Here is a 22,426-nt window from a genome sequence, read left to right as displayed (position 1 = left end):
CATCCCTTACACACCCCTTACAGACCAGAGGTATTGTACAGCCCTTACACACCCCTTACAAACTCCTTACACCCCTGGGGTGTTGTGCAGCCCTGTCACAGCACTTACACACCCCTTACACAGCTCTTGTACACCTCGGGTATTGTACAGCCTTTACACACCCCTTACACACCCCTGGGCATCCCTGGAGTGTTGTACACAACTTACACATCCCTTACACAATCCCTTACACACCCCTTACAGACCAGGGGGATTGTACAGCCCTTACACGCCCCTTACAAACTCCTTACACACCTGGGGTATTGTACAGCCCTTTCACTCCCCTGGGCATCCCTGGAGTGTTGTACACACCTTACACAGCCCTTACACGCCCCTTACAAACTCCTTACACACCTGGGGTATTGTACAGCCTTTTCACACCCCTGGGCATCCCTGGAGTGTTGTACACACCTTACAAAAACCCTTACACAGGGGGCAGAGTGTTGCACACCCCTTACACAACCCTTACAAACCTGGGGTGTTGTACAGCTCTTACACAGCACTTACACACCCTTTACACACCCCGGGGCACACCTGGGGTATTGTACACCCATTACACACACCTTACACACCTCTCGTACACCTGGGGTATTGTATACCTATGTCACAGCCCTTACACATCTAGAGTGTTGTACAGCCCTTACACACCCCTAACACAGCCCTTACACACCCCTTGCACTCCTGGGTTATTGTGCAGCCCTTAGACAGCGCTTACACACACCTTACACACCTCTTACACAGCCCTGGGGTATTGTACAGCCTTTTCACACCCCTGTGCACCCCTGGAGTGTTGTACACACCTTATACACACCTTACACACCCCTTACACAATCCCTTACACACCCTTTATACCCCTGGGGCATTGTACACCCATTTCACAGCCCTTACACAGGCCTTACACACCCCTTACACCCCTGGGGTATTGCACACCCATTAAACACCCCTTACACAACCCTCACACAGTCCTTACACACCTGGGGTGTTGTACAGCCCTTTCACAGCACTTACACCCCTGAGGTATTGTATACAGCCTTTATACAACACTTACACACCCCTTGCACAGGGGGCAGAGTGTTGTAAAGCTCTCACACACCCCTGGGCATCCCTGGAGTGTTGTACACACCTTACACACCCTTTACACACGCCTTACACCCTTGGAGCATTGTACACCCATTACACAGCCCTTACGCTCCCCTTTCACAGCCCTTTCACACCCCTTACACACCTGGGGTGTTGTACAGCCCTTACACACCCCTCACACCCCCCTGGGCACCCCTGGGGTGTTGCACACCCATTACACAGCCCTTACACAGCACTTACACTCCCCTTAACACCCTTTATACACTCCTTACACACTCCCTACACACCTGGGTGTTACACACTCTTTACACGCCTGGGTGTTACACATCCCTTACACACCCCAGGGGTATTATACCCCCATTTCACAGCCCTTGCACATCCCTTATACACCCTTTACACATGCCTGGGCACCCCTGAGGTGTTGTACACCCATTTCACAGCCCTTGCACAGCCTTTACACAATCCCTTACACACTCCTTACACCCCTGGGGCATTGCACACCCATTTCAGAGCCCTTACACACCTGGGCTGTCGTACAGCCCTTACATGCTCCTTGCACCCCTGGGGTGTTTTACACACCTCCCACACCCCTTACACATCCCTTACACAATCCTTTACACACCCCATATACACCTGGGGTGTTGTACAGCCCTTTAACAGCACTTACACACCCCTAGGGTGCTGTACACACTTTACACACCCCTTACACACCCCTTGTACACCTAGGGGATTGTACAGCCCTTTCACAGCATTTACACACCAGGGGTGTTGTGTACAGCCCTTATACAACACTTACACACCCCTTACACACCCCTCACACCCCTGGGGTGCTGTACAGCCCTTACACAGCCCTTACACACCCCTTATACAGTCCTTACACAACCCTTGTACACCTGGGGTGCTGTACAGCCCTTACACAGCACTTACACACCCCTTACACATCTGGGGTGTTGTGTATAGCCCTTATACAACACTTACACACCCCTTAACACCCCTGGGGCATTGTACACCCATTTCACAGCCCTTACACACCTGTGGAGTAGTACAGCCCTTACACACCCCTCACACAGCCCTTACACCCCTGGGGTCTTGTTACACCCCTCACACACCCATTACACCCCTGGGATGTTGTACACCCATTACACCCGCCTTACACCCCACTTACACATCCCTTGTACACCTGGGGTGTTCTACAGCCCTTACATAGCTGGGGTATTGTGTAGAGCCCTTACACACCCCTTACACACCTGGGATATGGTACAGCCCTTGCACAGCCCTTACACAGCCCTTACACACTCTTTACACATCTGGGGTATTGTAGAGCCCTTGCACAACCCTTACACACCCCTGGGCACTTCTGGGGTGTTGTACACACCTTACACACCCCTTACACACCGCTTACACCATCCCTTACACAATCCCTTACACACCCCGTACCCACCTGGGGTATTGTGCAGCCCTTTACACACAGCTGGGCACCCGGGGGTGTTGTACACCCCGACACCCCTGGGGCATTGCACACGCATTTCACTGCCCTTACACGCCCCTTACACGCCCCTTACACACCCCTCACACACCCCTCACATCCCTGGGGCATTGCACACGCATTTCACTGCCCTTACACGCCCCTTACACGCCCCTTACACACCCCTCACGTCCCTGGGGTGTCGCCCACCCCCCTCCCGTGTCCCCCCCCCCGCCCCCTCCCCTGTCCCCCCCCCTCACCGTGGCAGCCCGAGGGCAGCAGCCCCAGCAGCAGCACCGGCACCAGAACCGGGACCAGAACCGGGAGCGGAACCGGGAGTGGGAATGGAACCGGGCCGGGGGTGGGGGAGGGGCGCGCCATGGTGGGGGAGGGGCGCGGGGACCCCCCAACCTCAGCGGGGGGATCCGAGCTGGGGAGAGAAAAACGGGAGAGGGGGGAATTAATGAGGGGGGAATTCATTAATGGGGGGGGAAGGCAGGGGGATTAATGGGGGTAATTAATGAGGGGGGAGTTAATTAATGGGGGAATTAATGAGGGGGAATTATTAATGGGGGGAATTAATGGTGGAGGACCCTGGGGATCAATGGGGGTAATTAATGAGGAGGGAGTTAATTCATGGGTGGGGAATTGATTCATGGGGGGAATTAATGGAGGGGGAGTTATTAATGGGGGGAATTAATGGGGGGGATCAATTAATGGGGGAGAATTAATGAGGGGGGAATTGATTAATGGGGAAATTATGAGGGGGGAAATAATGATGGGTTAAATTAATGTGAGGATAATTACTGAGTGGGAAAATAATGGGGGTGAATTAACAAGGGGTTAAATTAATGTGGGGGTAATTAATGAGGGGGGAAATTAATGAGGGGGTTAAAATAATGTGGGGGTAATTATTGAGGGGAGTAAGAAATGGGGTGAATTAATAAGGGGTTAAATTAATGGGGGGGGAATTATTGCGGGGGCTTAAATAAATTGGGGGGTGAATTAATGAGACGGTGAAATTATTGAGGGGGTGAATTAATGAGGGGGTGAATTAATGGGGGACAATCAATTATTGGGGTAACTTATGAGGGGTTAAATTATTTTAGGGGTAATTATTGAGGGGTATAAGCAATGGGGTGAATTAATAAGGGGTTAAATTATTGGGGGGTCATTTATGCGGGGGTGGATTAATGAGGGGAGATGAACGAATGGGGGCAGTTCAATTAATGAGGGGGGTTAAATTAACTGTGGGGTAAATTAATGAGGGGGTTAAATAAATTGGCAGGTGAATTAATGAGGGGGTGAAATTAATGAGGGGTTAAATTAATGTGAGGGTAATTATTGAGTGGGGAAATAATGGGGGGGAATAATAAGGGGTTAAATTAATGGGGGGGTCATTTATGAGGGGGTGAATTAATGAGGGGGCCGGAACTAATGGGGGGCGGTTCAATTAATGAGGGGGGGTTAAATTAATTGTGGGGTAAATTAATGAGGGGGTTAAATAAATTGGAGGGTGAATTAATGAGTGGGGTGAAATTATTGAGGGGATGAATTAATGAGGGGCTGAATAAATGGGGGGGAATTAATGTGGACGTGAACTAATGAGGGGGTGAATTAATGAGGGGGTGAATTAATGAGGGGGTGAGTTAATGGGGGGGAGGGGGCACCGCGCTGTCCGCCCCCCCATCTGTGCCCCCCCGAATTGAGGGGATCCGAGCCCCCCCCAAATTCCGCCCCCCCCCCCCCCCAGCACCAACCCCCCCCCCCCCAGCCGGGCGCCTGCCCCTCACCCCCATCCAGGGAGGTCCAGCTCCCCCCAGATCCGGGGGGGCCCTGACGTTCTGTCCCCCCTCCCCTCCCCGGACCATCTGCTCCCCCCAAATCCCGCCGGGATCAGAGCCTCCCCCCGGCCCCAATCCGTGGCCCCCTGGGGGGGGTCAGAGCCGATTATCGATTATCGATTATCCATCATCCGCCCCCGCACACCCCCCCCCCGGGACCCCCCCGGCCCCCCCTCACCCCGCGCAGGGGCCGATGCGGCCGCGGTGCATTGTGGGAAGCTCAGTCCCGGGTTGCCAGGGGCGACGGCGCCGACGTGCATTGTGGGAGAATCCCCCCATCACACCCCCCCCACCCAGAATGATGGGGGGGGGGGGGGGGCGCAGCGCCATCCCAGAATGCTCCGCGCGCGACATCGGCCCCCCCCCCCACCCAACCCCCCCCCCCCCAATTCCACCCCCCCTTGGGGAAACTGAGGCGGGGGCGGACCCCCCCCAGCCCCTCCCCCAAAATACTTGGGGGGTCCCCACCCCCCTCCCCCCCCGCCTCAGTTCCCCGGGGGGGGGGGAACGAACCGCGTCCCCCCAGGAGGGTCCCAGATGAGGGGGGGTCGGGAGGGGCCGCACCCCCCTTTTCAGCGCCCACCCCCCTCAATTCCCGGCCCCCGCCCTGTTCCCCACCCCCCCCTTTATCCGCGGCCCCCGCCCTGCTCCCCCCCCCCCAAATGTCACCCCCGGCCCCCCGGGACAGCGCTCACCCTCCCCCCGTTTTCCCAGCCCCCCTCTTTTCACGGCCCCTCCCCCGCGCCTCGGGACCCCCCAGTTCCCAAGACCCCCCCCCCTCATTTTCGCGGGACCCACCCCAGATTCACGCGACCCCCCCCCATTCAATCCCCCCCATTCCAACCCCCCATTTTACCGACACTCCTTTCTCATCCCCTCCCCATTTCCCAGCGCCCCCCCGGCCCCTCCGCACCTGCGGGGGCGGCTCCCCCCGGCCCCCCCATCCCCCCCCCGCCCCGGGGGCCGCTCCCCCAGACCCAAACGGCGCCCCCGGACCCCCCCCGTACCTGCGGGTTCAGCTCCATGCGGCGATCGCGGCGCGACCCCCCCCGCACCACCCCGCGCCCGCGGGCTCCCCCCTACGGCGGCCGCCGGAACTGCGGGACCCCCGCCCGCCCCTCCCGGCCCGGCAGCGCCGCCCGCGGCCGCCGCCGGAACTGCAGAGATCCCTCCCCCACCCAGCACTGCCCCCTGCGGCAGCCGCCGGAACTGCAGAGACCCCTCCCAATCCGAGCGCCCCTCCCGGTCACCGCCGGAACTGCAGAGACCCCTCCCAATCCGAGCGCCCCTCCCGGTCACTGCCGGAACTTCAGAGACCCCTCCCAGTCCGAGAGCCCCTCCTGGTCACTGCCGGAACTGCAGAGACCCCTCCCCATCCCCCATCTCACCCAAGCCCTGCCCCCTCCTGGTCACCTCCAGGACTGTAGGGACCCTCCCCATCCCCCAGCCATCCCCCCATCTATGCCCCACCCCCACACCACCCCCTCCAGGTCATCGCTGGAACTGCACCAACCCTTCCCCATCCCCCACCCTGACAGCGCCGCCCATGGCCAGCCCTGGAACTGCAGCGACCCCTCCCCATCCCCCACGCCATCCATCACCCATGCCCCATCTATGGCCCCCCCCACCACCACCCCCTCCCAATCACCGCCGGAACTGCAGGGACCCTTCCTCAACCCCCACCCACCCCCACCCCAACACCGCCCTCCCCTGGTCATCACCGGAACTGCAGCGACCCCTCCCCATCCCGGAATCCGTTCATCGCTGCCCCCTCCTGGTCACCGCCAGGACTGCGGGGACCCCTCCCCATCCCCCACCCAATCCATCACTGCCCCCTCCTGGTCACGGCCGGGACTGCAGCGACCCCTCCCCCACCCTGGGACCGCCCCTGTCCCCTCGTGGTGACTGCCCCTCCCCCTCACCCCGCCCCCTGCCCCCAGGGTCATGGCCTGGACTGCGGGGACCCCTCCCCATCCCCCACCCATCCATCACTGCCCCCTCCTGGTCACGGCCGGAACTGCAGGGACCCCTCCCCATCCCCCACCCCTCCCCCATCTATGCCCCACCCCAGCACCGCCCCCTCCCGGTCGCCTCCAGGACTGCAGTGACCCCTCCCCCACCTGGGGACTGCCACTGTCCCCTCGTGGTCACCGCCCCTCCCCCTCCCTGCCCCACCCCTTCCCCCCAGGGTCATGGCCGGGACTGTGGGGACCCCTCCCCCATCCCCTACACCACTCCCGCCCCCCGTGGCCACTGCAGGGATTGCAGCACCGAGGGGCGTTAATGAGGGGCATTAATGAATGGGCGTTAATGAGGGGCGTTAATGCGGGGGTGTTACTGAGAGGTGTTAATGAATGGGTGTTAATGAGGGGGCGGTAATGAGGAGTGTTAATGAACGGAGAGTTAATGAGGGGCATTAATGAGGGGCATTAATAGGGGTGTTAATAAGGGGCGTTAATGAGTGGGTGGTAATGAGGGGTGTTAATGAGGGGCGGTAATGAGGAGTGTTACTGATGGGTGTTAATGAGGGGCAGAAATGAGGGGTATTAGGTGAGGGGCATTAATGAGAGGCGTTAATGCGGGGCGGTAATGAGGGGTACATATGAGGGATGATAATGAGGGGTGTTAATGAGAGGGCATTAATGAGGGGTGGTAATGAGGAGCATTAATAAGGAGCGTTAATGAGGAGTATTAATGAGAGACGATAATGAGGGGTATTAATTAGGAGCATTAATGAGGGGTAGTAGTGAGGGGCAGCAATGAGGAGCGTTAATGAGGGGTGTTAATGAGGGCAAGGCAAGCTAATGTGGTAAGTGGGCTTGATAAGGGATGAGTGTTAATGAGCAGCGCTGCTAATTAGGGGCGTTAATGAAGATAGGCGGGGCAGGAGTGAGCCAGAGCTTCAATGATTGGGGAGTTAATGAGGGAGGGTGCTAATAAGGGGTGTTAATGAAGGAGGTGTCAGTGGGGTGAGCTTTAGGGAGGAGTCTTAATAAGGGGGAGCATTAATGAGGAAGGTTAATGAGCTGTGGGTTATGACGTGAGGCTCTTTAAGTTAATTAACAGGCAGGCCCATCCCAGCTAATGAATAATTAAGAGCAGCACGAGCCCTGCTAATCGCTGTCATCAGCCATATATTAGCATATGCTAATGAGCTGGGGTAATTGAACTGGAGCTTGTTAATTGTGCAGGGATAGGAAAGAAGGTGCATTAATTGACACGGAGGACTGAGTAGTGCTTATTGAGGGCCTCATTAGCTTAATTAAGAGGTTAATAAAGGAGCCCTCGTGCAGGGCACGAGGCTGAGTGAAAGCCACGCCCTTAGCCTGCCCAGCCCCGCCCTTCTCCTGTCAATCACAGCTTTCCCGCCCCTCTGAACAAGCCCCGCCCATCCCCTGTCAATCACGGATGTCCCGCCCCTCCAAACAAACCTCGCCCATGACATGTCAATCCCGCTAGGCCCCGCCCCCTGCCCGAGGCCCCGCCTCTCGGCGGGCTCGAGTTTAATGAACGGGGCAGGGCCGGGGCGATCTCCGGACTGACGGCAGCGCCGACCAATGGGGAGCAGAAGGAGTGGGACTCGGGGGCGCGCTGGCCAATGGGACGCCGGTGGGTGGGTCTCGGGGGCGCGCTGGCCAATGGGAAGCGAGGGCCGGGCGGCGCCAATGAGCGGCGGGAGCGGGAAGTGGGCGCGGCCCGCGGGAGCGCCGGGACCGTGAGGGGGAAGACGGAGGGAGCGGGAGAAAGGTGAGGGAGTACCGGGATGTCGCGATAGAGACCGCGATGGACAGCGGGATATCGGGATAGAGACCGGGATACACAGCGCCATGCACTCCGGAATATCGGGACAGGCCCCGGGATAGATACCGGGATAGGCACCGGGATAGGCACCGGGATAGACAGCGGGATATCGGGAGAGCGGGTACCGGGGAAAGCCGGAGAGCAGAACTCCCGGATATCGGGACATCGGGGTAGCGGAGTGCAGGCAACGGGGCTGGAGAGGGTGAGCGGGGTACCGGGGCACCGGGGCTTGGGCCCCGGGGGAGCCTGAGAGCGGTGAGCGGCGGGAGCGGGATCGGGGGTCGGCAGGAAAACAGAGCGGGAGGGGGACCGGGGCCAGCGGGGGACAGAGCGGCAGAGACCAAGGGGCACCGGGAGGCGGAGAGAGCGGTGAGCGGCGGGAGCGGGCCCGGGGGCTCCGGAGGCACCGGCACCGGGGGTCCCGCGCCCCGCTGGGCGAACCGGGGGGCGCTGGGCAGCGGGGGGGGCTGGGCAGGGTCTGGGGGTCCCCTTATTCCCCCCCGAGGGTATCACCCCCTCCCCAGTGGGCGGGTCCTGGGAAGGGAGCGGGCGTTGCCATGGCACTGGTTGGGGGCGTAGCCTTAGGAGGGGGCGTGGCATGGTTGTTTAATATGAAATAAGGGGCGTGTCCCGTTAGTGGGCGTGGCCTCGGTAAGGGCGCGGCGCTGGCGTTGCTATAGCGACAGAGGGCGCGCGGGGTTGCCATGGGATCGGGCACGCCCCCGGGAGGGGGGCGTGGTCAGTTGCCATGGTGATGGGGGCGCGACTGAATAGAGGGGCGGTGCCAACGAGCTGTTGTCATGGTGATGAGGGCGTGGTTTGAGGAAAGAGGCGTGGCCCGGCAGGGCGTGGTCCCAGGGGAGGGAAGGGGGGGCGCTCCCGGTGCCCCCGGGATGGATGGGGGGGGGGCGGGGGGCGTGGCCGGGCCAGGCTCTGCCCTTCCCCGTTCCCGGGGGTTCGGGGACAAAGCCGGGGGGCACGGGCGGTACCGGGACACCGGGGGGGACACTCGGGGACAGCGATGTGCCCCGGGGGGCCCGGCTGGGGCTGGGACCCCCCGTTCCAGCTGTGGGTGCAGGCCCTGCTCTGGGCGCTGCTTTTGGGGCGCCTCCTCCGCTACGGGGGGGGCCAGGCCCGGGGGGAGCCCCCGCGGGACCAGCCCGGCCCGGGGGCGCCCCAAAACCAGGGAGAGACCCCCAGGAGTGCGCCCTGATTGGGGGGGGGGGGCACAGGGACACCTCCAAGGTCCCTCCTTGTCCCCCCGAGTCCCTTTTGGGGTCCCTGAGGGGGAGGGGGTTGCTCCTGCCTCAGTTTCCCCGATCCGGGCTCGCTGGTCCCACTGGTCCGGCTGGGAGCCCCGGGGACAGCGGCCGGCGGCAGCTCCGGACACGGTGAGGGGCGGCCGGGGGATGTGGGGTGGCCTCGGGCCCTTTCGGGGTCCCCCCTGTCCCCTCCCGTTCCTCGGGGTCCCTCTGGGGGGTCCCCAGTCTGCCCTGGGGGGTCTCTGTGTTTTGGGGTGTCCCACGTCCCCTGGAGCGGGTGCGTGTCCACTTGCGGTGTCCCCTGTCCCTTTGCGGTGTCCCTGTCCCCTTTGGAGTATCCTCTGTCTCTCTGGGATATCCCCTGCCCCCTTTTGGGGTGTCCCCTGTCCCCTTTCAGGTGTCCCTGTTCCTTTGGGGTGTCCCCTGTCACTTTGGGATGTCCCCTGTCCCTTTTGGGGTGTCCCCTGTCCCCTTTTGGGGTGTCCCCTGTCCCCTTTCAGGTGTCCCTGTTCCTTTGGGGTGTCCCCTGTCACTTCGAGGTGTCCCCTGTCCATTTGGGGGATCCCCTGTCCCTTTTGGGGTGTCCCCTGTCCCCTTTAAGGTGTCCCTTGTCGCCTTTTGGGGTGTCCCTTGCCCCCTTCGGGGTGTCCCCTGTCCATTTGGGGTGTCCCCTGTCCCCTTTAAGGTGTCCCTTGCCCCCTTTAAGGTGTCCCTTGTCGCCTTTTGGGGTGTCCCTTGCCCCCTTCGGGGTGTCCCCTGTTCCTCTGAGGTGTCCCATGTCCCTTGGGGACACTCCCACGTCCCCCTGTCCCCTCGATGTCCCCAAGGACACCTGTCCGGTGCTGTCCTTGTCCCTCCCGGTGGTTTTGGGGTCCCCCCGGTGGTTTTGGGGTCCCCAAAGCGGGACCAGCTCGGGGCACGGGGTCACTCAGCTGGGGACAGGGGATGGAGGGACACAGGGACAGGGGGACAGAGGGACAGGGACGGAGGGACACAGGGGACACAAGGACAGGGGACACAAGGACGGGGGGACATGGGGACAGGAGGGGACACGGAGGACACGGGGACAGGGACATGGGGACAGGGATGGGGGACATGGGGACATAGGGACAGGGGGACGCAGGGACAGAGGGACAGGGACAGAAGGGACAGAGAGGACACAGGGACAGGAGGGGACACAGGAGACAGGGGGACAGGGGACAATGGGACAGGGACAGAGGGGACAGTGGGGACAGGGGGACACAGGGACAGAAGGGACAGAGGGGACACTTTGCCATGAGGGTGCTGGACAGGCAGAAGGTGAAACAGGGGGACACATGGGGACATCAAAGACACAGGAGGGGACATTGGGGACACGGGGGTGACATCAGGGACACACAGGGGAGACATCAGGGACACACGGGGGGACATGGGGGGACAACCGCAGCACGGGGAGGTGACAGAGGAGGGGACTGGGAATGCAGGGCTGGGAGGGGACACTGGTGGCATCGGGTCTGGGGACATTGATGTCCCCAGGTGTCCCCAGGTGTCACACAGGAGTCCCTGTCCCCAGGTGTCCCCATTGCCCCCAAGTGTCCCCATTGTCCCCACTGCCACCAGGTGTCCCCATTGTCCCCATTGTCCCCACTGCCCCCAGGTGTCCCCATTGTCCCCATTGCCCCCAGGTGTCCCCATTGTCCCCATTGTCCCCAGGTGTCCCCATTGTCCCCAGGGTGGTCCCCAGGGCCATCCCTGTCCCCCCAGTGTGTCACCTCCCCCCACCTGGGCTGGGTGTACCCAATGTGTCCCCTTGTCCCCTTGGGGGTCCCTGAGGTGTCCCCTGCCCCCCCAGGGGTGTCCCCAGGGGTCCTGGGGGTTCCTTGGGGAATTTTGGGGGTCCCTGAGGGGTTTTTGGGGTCTATGAAGATTTTGCGGTCCCTGAGGGGTTTTGGGGTCTCTGGGTTTTTTTTGGGGGGTTCCCAGGGGGGATTTGGGGAGGTTTTGGGAGATTTTGAGGATTTTTCTGCCCCCCCCCAGATCGTGCTGAGCTTCAAGGACCTGCCAGGACCTGACCCCAGAGCACCAAACTGCACAGCTGGACCCCAAAACTGCACAGCTGGACCCCAAAACTGCACAGCTGCACCCCAAAATGCACAGCTGGACCCCAAAATGCGCACCTGGACCCCAAACTGCACAGCTGGACCCCAAAATGCACAGCTGGACCCTGAAATGTGCACCTGGACCCCAAAATGCACAGCTGGACCCCAAAACTGCACAGCTGGACCCCAAAATGCACAGCTGGACCCCAAAACTGCGCACCTGAACCCCAAAACTGCACAGCTGGACCCCAAAATGCGCACCTGGACCCCAAAATACGCAGCTGGACCCCAAATGTGCACCTGGACCCCAAAACTGCACAGCTGGACCCTGAAATGCGCACCTGGACCCCAAAATACGCAGCTGGACCCCAAATGTGCACCTGGACCCCAAAACTGCACAGCTGGACCCTGAAATGCACACCTGAACCCCAAAATGCACACCTGGACCCCAAAACTGCACAGCTGGACCCCAAAATGCACAGCTGGACCCCAAAATGCACACCTGGACCCCGAAATGTGCGCCTGGACACCAAAACTGCACAGCTGCACCCCAAAATGCACAGCTGGACCCCAAAACTGCACAGCTGGACCCCAAAATGCACAGCTGGACCCCAAAACTGCGCACCTGAACCCCAAAACTGCACAGCTGGACCCCAAAATGCGCACCTGGACCCCAAAATACGCAGCTGGACCCCAAATGTGCACCTGGACCCCAAAACTGCACAGCTGGACCCTGAAATGCACACCTGAACCCCAAAATGTGCACCTGGACCCCAAAATGCACAGCTGGACCCCAAAACTGCACAGCTGGACCCCAAAATGTGCACCTGGACCCCAAAATGCGCAGCTGCACCCCAAAATGCACAGCTGCACCCCAAAATCCTATCAAACACCCCATAAAGCCTGAACCCCCAAACCTGGAGATACCTGAAGTGCACCTGAACCCGAGGGGGTTCGGGACCCCCGTGTTTGGGGTTTTGGGGTGTCCCTGGTCGTGGCCCCACTTTTGGGGTTCTCCCAGGGCTGTCACCCCCTGTTTTAGGGGTTTTGGGGTTCGCAGAGCTGTGACCCCCCATTTTTGGGGTTTTGGGGTGTCCCTGGGTGGTGTTTGGGGTCCCCAGGGCTGTGACCCCTCCTTTTGGGGTTTTGGGGTGTCCCAGGGCAGTGACTCCCCTGTTTTAACCCCCCCAGATGGAAGCCCCCCCCCCCTTTGTCCCCAAATGGGGGTCCCCAAAACCGGGAGGGGGTCCCCAAAATCCCCTGAGGGGGCCCCAACCCCCCAAGGCTTCGTTGTAAACGAGTTTGGGACAAATCAATAAAGTTTGGGGGAAAATCCGAAGGGTTTGGGAATTTTGGGGTGCTCCCAAAGTGGGGGTTCCCATAGGCTTGGGGCGGCTCCATGGGTTTGGGGGGTCCTTGACTTTGGGGGGCCCTGGAATTGGGGTGACCCGTGGGTTTGGGGGGGGCTCCACAGGTTTGGGGTGACCCCATGGGTATGTGGGGGACCCCATGGTTTTGGGGTGACCCCATGGCTTTGGGGTGTCCATGAGTTGGGGGGGGTTCTGTGGGTTTAGGGTGACCCTGTGGGTTTGGGGGGGCTCCATGGTTTTGGGGTGACCTCGTGGGTTTGGGGTGACTTTGTGGGTTTGGGGGTGACCCCAATGGATTTCGGGGGGCTCCATGAGTTTGGAGTGACGTCATGAGTTTGGGGGTGACCCCATGGTTTTGGGGTGTCCATGACGTTGGGGGGCCTGGAATTGCGGTGACACATGGGTTTGGGGGCCACCATGGGTTTGGGGGTGACCCCAATGGGTTTGGGAGGGGACCCCATGGGTTTGGGGTGACCTTGTGGGTTTGGGGTGACCCCATTGGTTTGGGGTGTTCATGACTTTGGGGGGCCCTGGAATTGGGCTGACTTGTGGGTTTGGGGTGACCTCGTGGGTTTGGGGTGACTTTGTGGGTTTGGGGTGACCCCATGGGTTTGGGGGGGGACCCCATGGGTTTGGGGGGGGACCCCATGGGATCGGGGTGACCCCATGGGTTTGAGGGGGCTCCATGAGTTTGGGGTGACCCCATGGGTTTGAGGGGGCTCCGTGGGTTTGGGGTGACTCCATGGGTTTGAGGGGGCTCCGTGGGTTTGGGGTGACCCCATGGGATCGCGATGACCTCATGGATTTGGGGTGACCCCATTGGTTCGGGGGGAGCTCCATGGGTTCCGGGGTCCTTGCAATTGGGGGTCCCCATTTTCGGGGCCCGGGGGGGTCCCAGCGGTGGGCGTGGCCCCGGCTATAGGCGTGGCCTCTCCGGAAGGGGCGTGGTCTTTTCTACCTGGGCGTGTCTTAAACTGATGGGCGTGGCTTAATGCCAGAGGGGGCGGGGCTCTGGAAATGGGCGCTGTTTCCCCTGAGGTAGGCGTGGCTTAGCTCTGTTGGGCGTGGTTTGAGTGCCGTTGTGGGCGTGGCTTTCCGGGGGCGCGGCCGCGCGGGGCGGCTCCACCCCGAGGCGCGCGCGCGCGGCGGCCGCGGCTCCTCCTCCGAGCGGGCGCGCGCGGGCGGGGCGGGGGCGGAGGAGGAGGAGGAGGAGGAGGAGGAGGAAGGGGCGCGGGAAGGGGGGGGCCGGCGGTGCCGCGGGGGGGGCCATGGCGGTGCCGCCGCCGCCGCCGCCGGGCCCCGAGCAGGCCCCGCGGTACCAGGAGTGGATCCTGGACACCATCGACTCGCTGCGTTCGCGCAAGGCGCGGCCGGACCTGGAGCGCATCTGCCGCATGGTGCGGCGGCGGCACGGCCCCGAGCCCGAGCGCACCCGTGCCGAGCTGGAGAAGCTGATCCAGCAGCGCGCCGTGCTCCGCGTCTCCTACAAGGGCAGCATCTCGTACCGCAACGCCGCCCGCGTGCAGCCGCCGCGCCGCCCGCCGCCGCCCGCCCGCCGCCCGCCGCCCGTCAGCCTCCGCGACACCGCGCGGCTGCTCGGCGGCGACGGCCGCCTCACCCGCGGCCGCCTCCAGGGCTCGGCCGCGCCCGGCGGCGGCGGGGGGGCGGCCGGGGCGGCCCCCGGGGCGGGCGGCGGCGGCGGAGGGGGCGGCGGGGCCCGGCCCGAGCGCACCCGGCTGGGCGCCATCGCCACGGCCCGCGGGGAGCGCGGGAGAGCGGCCGCGGGGAGGGCGCGGAAGGTGAGGAGGGGGCGTGAGGGGAGCGGCGGGAGGCTGACGGGAGCGGGGACCCGCGCATTGTGAGGGTGAACGCGGGAAGCGGGGGGGAGCCGTGAGGGGCTGGCAGGAATGGGGGTCGTGAGGGGGCACCGGGGGCTGAGGGGACCCCGAGAGGGCATCGAAGGGAGTCATGAGGGGCTGGCGGGGCGGGGGTCGTGAGGGGGCACTGGCGGGGAGGGAAGCGGGAGTCGGGAGGAGGAGCGCGGGAAGGGGGGAGCGATGAGGGGCTGAGGGGAATGGGGGTGCGGGAGACGTGAGGGGGCACCGGGGGCTGAGGGGACCCTGAGGGGGCATCGGAGGGAGGGGAGTGATGAAGGACTGAGGGGTGCCGGGGTCGTGAGGGGGCACCGGGGGGCTGAGGGGGCATCGGAGGGAGGGGAGCGCTGAGGGACTGAGGGGTGCGGGGGTCGTGAGGGGGCACCGGGAGTTGCTGCCCGTGAGGGGCCGAAGGGAGCGGGGGGCCCTGAGGGGACACTGGGGAGGGGCCCGGGGGTCGTGAGGGGGAGCGCGGGAAGGGGGGGGAGCGATGAGGGGAAGAGGAGGGTCCGGGGACGGGGGATGGTCTGGGGGGACCCTGAGGGGTGCGAGGGCCGTGAGGGGGAACGCGGGAAGGGCCGGGGGGCTCGGGGGGCTCAGAGGAGCAGGGGGCCCGGGGGTCGTGAAGGAGCACGCGGGAGGCCTGAGGGGATCCTGAGGGTGTGAGGATCGTGAGGGGAGAGCAGAAAAGGTGGGGGACATGTGGGGCCCGGGGGTCGTGAGGAGGGAACGGGGGGCTCTGTGAGTGGGGCCCTGAGGGGACACTGGGGAAGGGGTCGTGAGGGGGAGCCGGGAGGGCTGAGGGGACCCTGAGGGCATGGAGGGGACTGGGGTGCTCTGGGGGGGTGACCCTGAGGGGCAGGGGTGGTGAGGAGGCACTGGGGACCCCTGGAGGGTTGGTGGGGACAGAGGGGGGACACAAGGTGGAGGGGACCTGGTGGGGAGGGGACACAGGTCCCTTTAGGGGACCTCTGAGGGGATTGGGGGCCTGAGGGGACAGCAGAGATCTCAAGGGGATGTTGGGGTCCCCCAAGAGGACTTGGGGGACAGGGACAGGGGGGATTTAGGGGACCTGAGGTAACAGTGGGGACCTAAGGGGGTTTTGGGGTCACCAAGAGCCAGGACTGGATGAGGATGGGGACTGGGATGTTGGGGGAACCCCAGGGGGGCAATGACAATGCTGGGGTGACAGTTCTGGGGGTGGGGTGTGGAATTGATGGATCCTGGGTTTGAGTGAGGGGAAACCTGCAGGACTTGGGGGTTCATTTTTGGGGGTGTCCTGGATTGGGAGGCTGACTTTCAGGACTGAGGGTATTCTGAATTTTTGGGGGTACAGCGTCACACTGTGGGGGAGTCAGGAACAGCTTTGGAGCCCCTGTTGTGGTGGGGGCTGTGGATTTTGGTGTCAGGGCCGTACATTTTTTGGGGGGCTGTAGATTTTCGGGGGGCGGTTCTCAGCTCCTGGGGTTCCCTTTGGGGTGATGCTCACGGTTTTGGGGACCCCCAGCCCCCCTGCAGCAGCAGCGAGGCCTCGGCGCGGGAGGAGGAGGAAGAGGAGGAGGATGAGGACGAAGACGACGAGGACGGGACGGGCTCGGAGGCCTCGGAGGACGCGGGGCCGCCCCGGCAGCTGAACGGGGAGGGCCGGGGGGGGCCCCCCCTGCGCCCCCCGGGGCAGCCGCCCCCCGAGCGCCCCCCCCAGGCCAAGGCCTGTGCCCCGGGGGAGGGCGGCTGCCAGCACATGGCCCCCCTGAAAAAGGAGGGGGCCTTCGGGCAGCCCGACAGAGCAGGTGCTGGGGGGCTTTGGGGGGCACGGGGTTGGGGGTGCTGGGGGCCTTTGGAGGGCACGGGGCTTGGGGGTGCTGGGGGTAGGGGTGTTTAAGTTTGGGGCAATGGCGGTTTGGGGGTGATAGGGGCAGTTTTGGGGGTGATGGGCGCAGTTTTGGGGGTGATGGGGCAGTTTGGGGGCAATGGTAGTTTAATTTTGGGGGTGCTGGGGGGCAGTTTTGGGGGCGATGGGGGCAGTTTGGGGGTAGGGGTGTGTAAGTTTGGGGCAATGGGGGCAGTTTGGGGGTGATAGGGGCAGTTTTGGGGGTGCTGGGCGCAGTTTTGGGGGTGATGGGGCAGTTTGGGGGTAGGTGTGTGTAAGTTTGGGGGTAGGGGTGTGTAAGTTTTGGGGGTACTGAGGGCAGGTTTAGGGGCAATGGGGGCAGTTTGAGGGTGATAGGGGCAGTTTGGGGGGATGAGGGCAGTTTTGGGGGTACTGAGGGCAGGTTTAGGGGCAGTTTGAGGGTAGGGGGGGTTTAAGTTTGGGGGTGCTGAGGGCATGTTTGGGGGCAATGGGGCAGTTTGGGGATAGGGGTATGTAAGTTTTGGGAGTGTTGGGGGGCAGTTTTGGGGGTGCTGAGGGCAGGTTTGGGGGCGATGGGGGCAGTTTGGGGGCAATGGGGGCAGTTTTGGGGGTGCTGAGGGCAGGTTGGGGGCAGTTTGGGGGTACGGCTGTGTCGGTTGGGGGGTGCTGGGGGCAGTTCAGGTGTGGGGTCACTCTGGGCTGTGGGGTCAGGGAGTGCTGGGGTCACTCGGTCCTGGGGGTCACTGGGGTCCCTCTGGCTGTCCCTGGTGACCGTGGGTGTCCCTGTTGGTGTCCCCGCAGTGTCCCCAGCGCTGGCAGGGGCCGAGCCCTCGGTGCCGCTGTCCCCAGGCCGGCCGGGCCCCCAGGCTGCTGAGGGAGCTCCATTCAGCTGCACGTGAGTCAGGGACGGGCTGCCCTTGTCCCTTGGGGCCACTGTGTGCCACCCACTGTCCCTTGTGTCCCTCGGTGTCACTGTGTGCCACCCAGTGTCCCTTGTGTCCCTCGGGGCCACTGTGTGCCACCCAGTGTCCCTTGTGTCCCTCTGTGTCACCTGTGTGCCACCCAGTGTCCCTTGTGTCCCTCGGTGTCACTGTGTGCCACCCAGTGTCCCTTGTGTCCCTCTGGGACACCCGTGTGCCACCCAGTGTCCCTTGTGTCCCTCGGGGCCACTGTGTGCCACCCAGTGTCCCTTGTGTCCCTCTGTGTCACCTGTGTGCCACCCAGTGTCCCTTGTGTCCCTCGGTGTCACTGTGTGCCACCCAGTGTCCCTTGTGTCCCTCTGTGTCACCTGTGTGCCACCCAGTGTCCCTTGTGTCCCTCGGTGTCACTGTGTGCCACCCAGTGTCCCTTGTGTCCCTCGGTGTCACCTGTGTGCCACCCAGTGTCCCTTGTGTCCTACCCAGTGTCCTGCTGTCCCCATGTCCCCCTGGATGTCCCCTGTCCCTGTCACCATGTCCCTGTGTTGCCCCCCTGTTGCTGTGACCCTGTCCCCACAGTGTCCCCTGCCCCAGTGTCCTGGTGTCCCCTTGTCCCTGCCAGTGTCCCAGTGACCATGTCCCCATGGTGTCCCCATCCCAGTGACTGTGTCTGTGTGTCCCCACGTTATCTTTGTGACACTGTCCCCATGTCCCAGTGACCATGTCCCCATGGTGTCCCCATCCCAGTGACTGTGTCTGTGTGTCCCCATGGTGTCCCGCTGTCCCTGTGTCCCAGTGACTGTATCTGGGTGTCCCCACACTGTCCCCGTGACACTGTCCCCATGTCCCAGTGACCATGTCTGTGTGTCCCCACACTGTCCCCGTGACACTGTCCCAGTGACCATGTCTGTGTGTCTCCACGCTGTCCCTGTGTCCATGTGTCCCCACACTGTCCCCACTGTCCTCTGATGCTGTCCCTGTCCCCATGTCCATGTCTGTGTGTCCCCACGCTGTCCCCATGACGCTGTCTCTGTGTCCATGTCTGTGTCCCCACTGTCCCCTGACCCTGTCCTATTGACCATGTCTGTGTGTCCCCACGCTGTCCCTGTGTCCATGTGTCCCCACACTGTCCCCACTGTCCCTGACACTGTCCCTGTGTCCCCACACTGTCCCCACTGTCCCTGACACTGTCCCTGTGTCCATGTGTCCCCACACTGTCCCCACTGTCCCTGACACTGTCCCTGACACTGTCCCTGTGTCCCCACACTGTCCCCACTGTCCCTGACGCTGTCCCTGTGTCCCCACACTGTCCCCACTGTCCCTGACGCTGTCCCTGTGTCCATGTCTGTCTGTCCCCACACTGTCCCCACTGTCCCTGACGCTGTCCCTGTCCCCAGGCCCGGGCGCAAGGACAAGGCCGTGGACCCGGTGGAGTGGTCGGTGCGGGACGTGGTCGAGTATTTCACCGAGGCCGGGTTCCCCGAGCAGGCCGGGGCCTTCCAGGAGCAGGTGGGGCCACCCCTGTCCCCTCTGTCCCCACAGTGTCCCCTCAGTGTCCCCAGGGCTCCCTCATCACCACAGCGTCCCCAAGAATGGTCTCCTCCCTCTGGGACCACTCTGCCCCCTCCTGCTGCCCTTGCGGTGTCCCCTCTGTCTCTGGGACTGTCCCTAGGGGTGTCCCCTGGGTGACCCCTCTGTCCCTGGGACTGTCCCCAAGGTGTCCCCAGTGTGTCCCCTCTGTCCCTGGGGCTGTCCCCTGGTGTCCCCTCTGTCCCTGGGGCTGTCCCTAGGGGTGTCCCCTCTGTCCCTGGGAGTGTCCCCAAGGTGTCCCCTGTATTTCCCCATTGGTCCCCACCCCTCCCCATAGGTCCCTGTCCATCGCTGTCCCCCAGGGTCAACCCTGGGTGTCCCCACTGTCCCTGTGTCCCCCTTCTCCCTGAGATGTCCCCCCTGTCCCCCGGGTGTCCCCGTGTCCCTGCAGGTGTCCCCAAACCCCATTTCCCCCACAGATCCTCACCCCACCCTCCTCCATTGCCTGGGGCTGCTCCAGCTTCTGTCCCCATGGCCGTCTCTGTCCCTCTGGCTGTCCCCATGGCCGTCCCCATGGCCGTCCCTGTCCCCATGGCTGTCCCTGTCCCCCTGGCTGTTCCCTGTCCCTGTGACTGTCCCCAGTGTCCCCATGTCCCCAGGAGATCGATGGCAAGTCGCTGCTGCTGATGCAGAGGGCTGATGTGCTCACAGGGCTCTGTGTCCCTGGGTGTGCCCTGTCCCTGTGACTGTACCCAATGTCCCCAATGTCCCTCACTGTCCCCAATGTCCCCAATGTCCCCATGTCCCTCACTGTCCCCAATGTCCCCAGGAGATCGATGGCAAGTCGCTGCTGCTGATGCAGAGGGCTGATGTGCTCATGGGGCTCTGTGTCCCTGGGTGTGCCCTATCCCTGTGACTGTCCCCAATGTCCCCAATGTCCCCATGTCCCTCACTGTCCCCAATGTCCCCAGGAGATCGATGGCAAGTCGCTGCTGCTGATGCAGAGGGCTGATGTGCTCACGGGCCTCTCCATCCGCCTGGGCCCCGCGCTCAAGATCTATGAGTACCACGTGAAGCTGCTGCAGCGCAGCCACTTCCAGGACGAGGAGCCCCCCCCGGAGCCCTTCCCGGCCTGAGAGACCCCCGGGGACACGGGGGGACCCCCAGGGACACCCCCAAACCGGGAGGACACCCCCAGACCCGCGGGGACAGCCCGGGATCCGGGAGGGCTCCTCCCTCCCCCGCTGCTGCACACTGAGACTTTGGGGAGTGGGTGAGCCTCGGGGGGGTCTCACCCCGTTTTTGGGGAGCCCCACTTGTCTTTGGGGTGCCCACCTCTCTTTGGGGGCTCCCACACCTTTCTGGGGGGTCCCACCGCTCTTTGGGAGGGTCCCATTCCTATTTAGGGTGGCCTTGCCTCTCTTTAGGGTCCCACCTCTAATCGGGGGGGTCCTGCTCTCATTTGAGGGGTCCCACCTCGCTCTGAGGGAGTCTCATCTCTGTTTCGGGGGGTCCCACCCCTCTCGGTGGGGTCTCTCTTTTGGGGGGCACCCTTCTTTGGGAGGGCTCACCTGTGATCGGGGGAGCTTCTCTTTAGGGGGCCATTTCTCCTTTGGGGGGGTCCACCCCCTCTTTTGGGGGGCTTCTCCTTGGGGACCCCTCTTTTGGGGGGGTCACTTCTCTTTAGAGGGGTCCTCCCTTCTCTTTTGGGGAGGTTCCCCTCTTTAGGGGGGATCCCACACTCTGAAGGGGTCACCCCTCTTTTAGGGGGGGTCACCTCTCTCTTTTGGGGATCTCCTCTCTTTTGGGGGGGGGGGGGTCACCCCTCTCTTTTGGGGGTCCCCTCTCTCTGGGGCACAGTGGGGGTGGGGACACCCCGCTCCTTGTGGGGTCACCCCTGTTTTTGGGGGTCCCTCTGGGGGCGGGCTCAGCCCTCCTTGAGGGAGCCCCCTTTTTAGGGGATCCCCCATTTCTCGGGGGGGTTTTTACCGCGGGGGGAGGGGGTTGGGGGGCTCTGCCCGGAGATGTTTTAACCTTCCCCAGCTCCCCCCCCCAAATTGGGGTGCGGTCCCCCCAGCCCTTGGCCACGAGGGGGGGGAGCCCCCCCAAACCCCCCCGCAGTCTGTGCCCCCCCCCCTTCCTCGGGCCTGGCTCGTTTTGGATTTTTTAAATAAAAACGGAAAAATGAAATAAAATCAACACAAAATCTCGGGGTTTGGGGCTTTTGGGGGGGGTACCCCTATTTCGGAGGGTGCTCCCGCCTTTGAGCCCCCCCAAAAGGGGAAGGGGGGGGGGGCAGTTGGGGGTCTCGGGAACCCCCAGTGAGGGGAGGGTACTGCGCATGCGCGGGTCCTCCCGCCCGCCAGGGGGCGCTCTGGGACCGCACCTGTACTCCATAGCGCCCTCATCTGCGCATGCGCTCTCCAGCAGCTGGAGATAACCCGTCCCCTACGGCGGCCGGCAGGGCCCAAAAGCCGCGCTCCATAAACAAGCCGCAAATACGGCCTCCGCTCCCCTAAACTGCCCCAAACAGCCCCAGAACAGGTCCAGATACCCTAAAATGCCCTCTAACATTCCCAGAAAACCTTCAGCTCCCCTAAGCTGCCCCGAGCGGCCTCAGCTCCCCTAAAATGCCCTCAAACAGCCCCAGAACAGCCTCAGGCTTCGCTAAGGAGCAGTAACTGCTGCACAACCAGCTTAAACTGCCTCAGACGCCGCCAAAGCCACAAATGGCCCAATGCTCCCAATGTGCTTCGGGCCGCTCTGAAACATCCTCGGGCTCCCCACGGCTCTTCCGACCCACAGGACCCCCAAACAGGCCCCAGCTCCTCCCACATGCCCGGGAGGCCCCATAAACGTTTATATGGGATTGCGCCCCTCCAAAGGAGCCAAACAAAGTCCGTATGCCGCCTCTCTACGGCGGCGGGAGAGGCCCAAACTTCATCTGCTGTGCGCATGCGCGATAGTAGTTCCCCGGTGAAGGCGGCATCCGTGTTCCCTATTTCCGTACGGCGGCCAGAGTGGCGAAAAAGCCGCCGTGCCCTCGCTCCAGCCCCTCATCCCGCGTTTCCACAGCGGCCAAAGGAACCCAAACCCCTCCTTGTCCTCCCTTCAGCTCTCCCTCATCTACAGCAGCTGCTGAGGCACATAACGACCTCCCGTCACTCCACGCATGCGCAATAACGCTCACAGGGGCGAATATGGAGGCGCCCACCCCGCGTTTTCTCCCTACGGCAACCGGTGTGACCCAGAATTCACAACACGGCGCTTTGCGCATGCGCATTACCCATCCCAGCGGGAAGATGGCGGCGCCC

The 22,426-nt window shown here is 62.9% G+C and overlaps 3 protein-coding genes across 3 annotated transcripts in view; 1 reads left to right on the top strand and 2 right to left on the bottom strand.

Annotated features, from left to right (window-relative positions):
* Positions 1-5,451, bottom strand: part of ADGRL1 (adhesion G protein-coupled receptor L1) — a 59,620-nt gene extending 54,169 nt beyond the window's left edge. The window contains exons 1-2 of the mRNA XM_058042585.1: positions 5,436-5,451; positions 2,845-3,014 (exon numbers count right to left, since the gene is read on the bottom strand). Of these exons, the coding sequence (XP_057898568.1) occupies positions 2,845-2,965 (121 nt within the window). The 5' untranslated portion in view covers positions 2,966-3,014; positions 5,436-5,451. The remainder of the gene's footprint in view (positions 1-2,844; positions 3,015-5,435) is intronic.
* Positions 5,452-8,862: 3,411 nt separating this feature from the next.
* Positions 8,863-12,884, bottom strand: LOC131094983 (uncharacterized). Its single transcript, XM_058042584.1, has 7 exons — positions 12,336-12,884; positions 12,072-12,295; positions 11,950-12,031; positions 11,790-11,910; positions 11,498-11,687; positions 9,219-9,345; positions 8,863-8,903 (listed from the first exon to the last, which is right to left on the bottom strand). Exons 1-7 carry the CDS (start codon positions 12,643-12,645, stop codon positions 8,863-8,865), a joined length of 1,095 nt encoding a protein of 364 aa, XP_057898567.1. The 5' UTR covers positions 12,646-12,884.
* Positions 12,885-14,204: 1,320 nt separating this feature from the next.
* On the top strand, positions 14,205-21,237 carry SAMD1 (sterile alpha motif domain containing 1). Its single transcript, XM_058042583.1, has 6 exons — positions 14,205-14,574; positions 14,644-14,738; positions 16,321-16,603; positions 17,467-17,560; positions 18,980-19,091; positions 20,084-21,237. The coding sequence occupies exons 1-6, from the start codon at positions 14,208-14,210 to the stop codon at positions 20,246-20,248; spliced, it is 1,116 nt and encodes a 371-aa protein (XP_057898566.1). The 5' UTR covers positions 14,205-14,207; the 3' UTR covers positions 20,249-21,237.
* Positions 21,238-22,426: the final 1,189 nt, after the last annotated feature.

The sequence above is a fragment of the Melospiza georgiana genome, chromosome 32, assembly GCF_028018845.1.
Source record: "Melospiza georgiana isolate bMelGeo1 chromosome 32, bMelGeo1.pri, whole genome shotgun sequence".
Lineage (NCBI taxonomy): Eukaryota > Metazoa > Chordata > Aves > Passeriformes > Passerellidae > Melospiza > Melospiza georgiana.
This window is presented reverse-complemented; position numbering and strand designations above follow the sequence as displayed.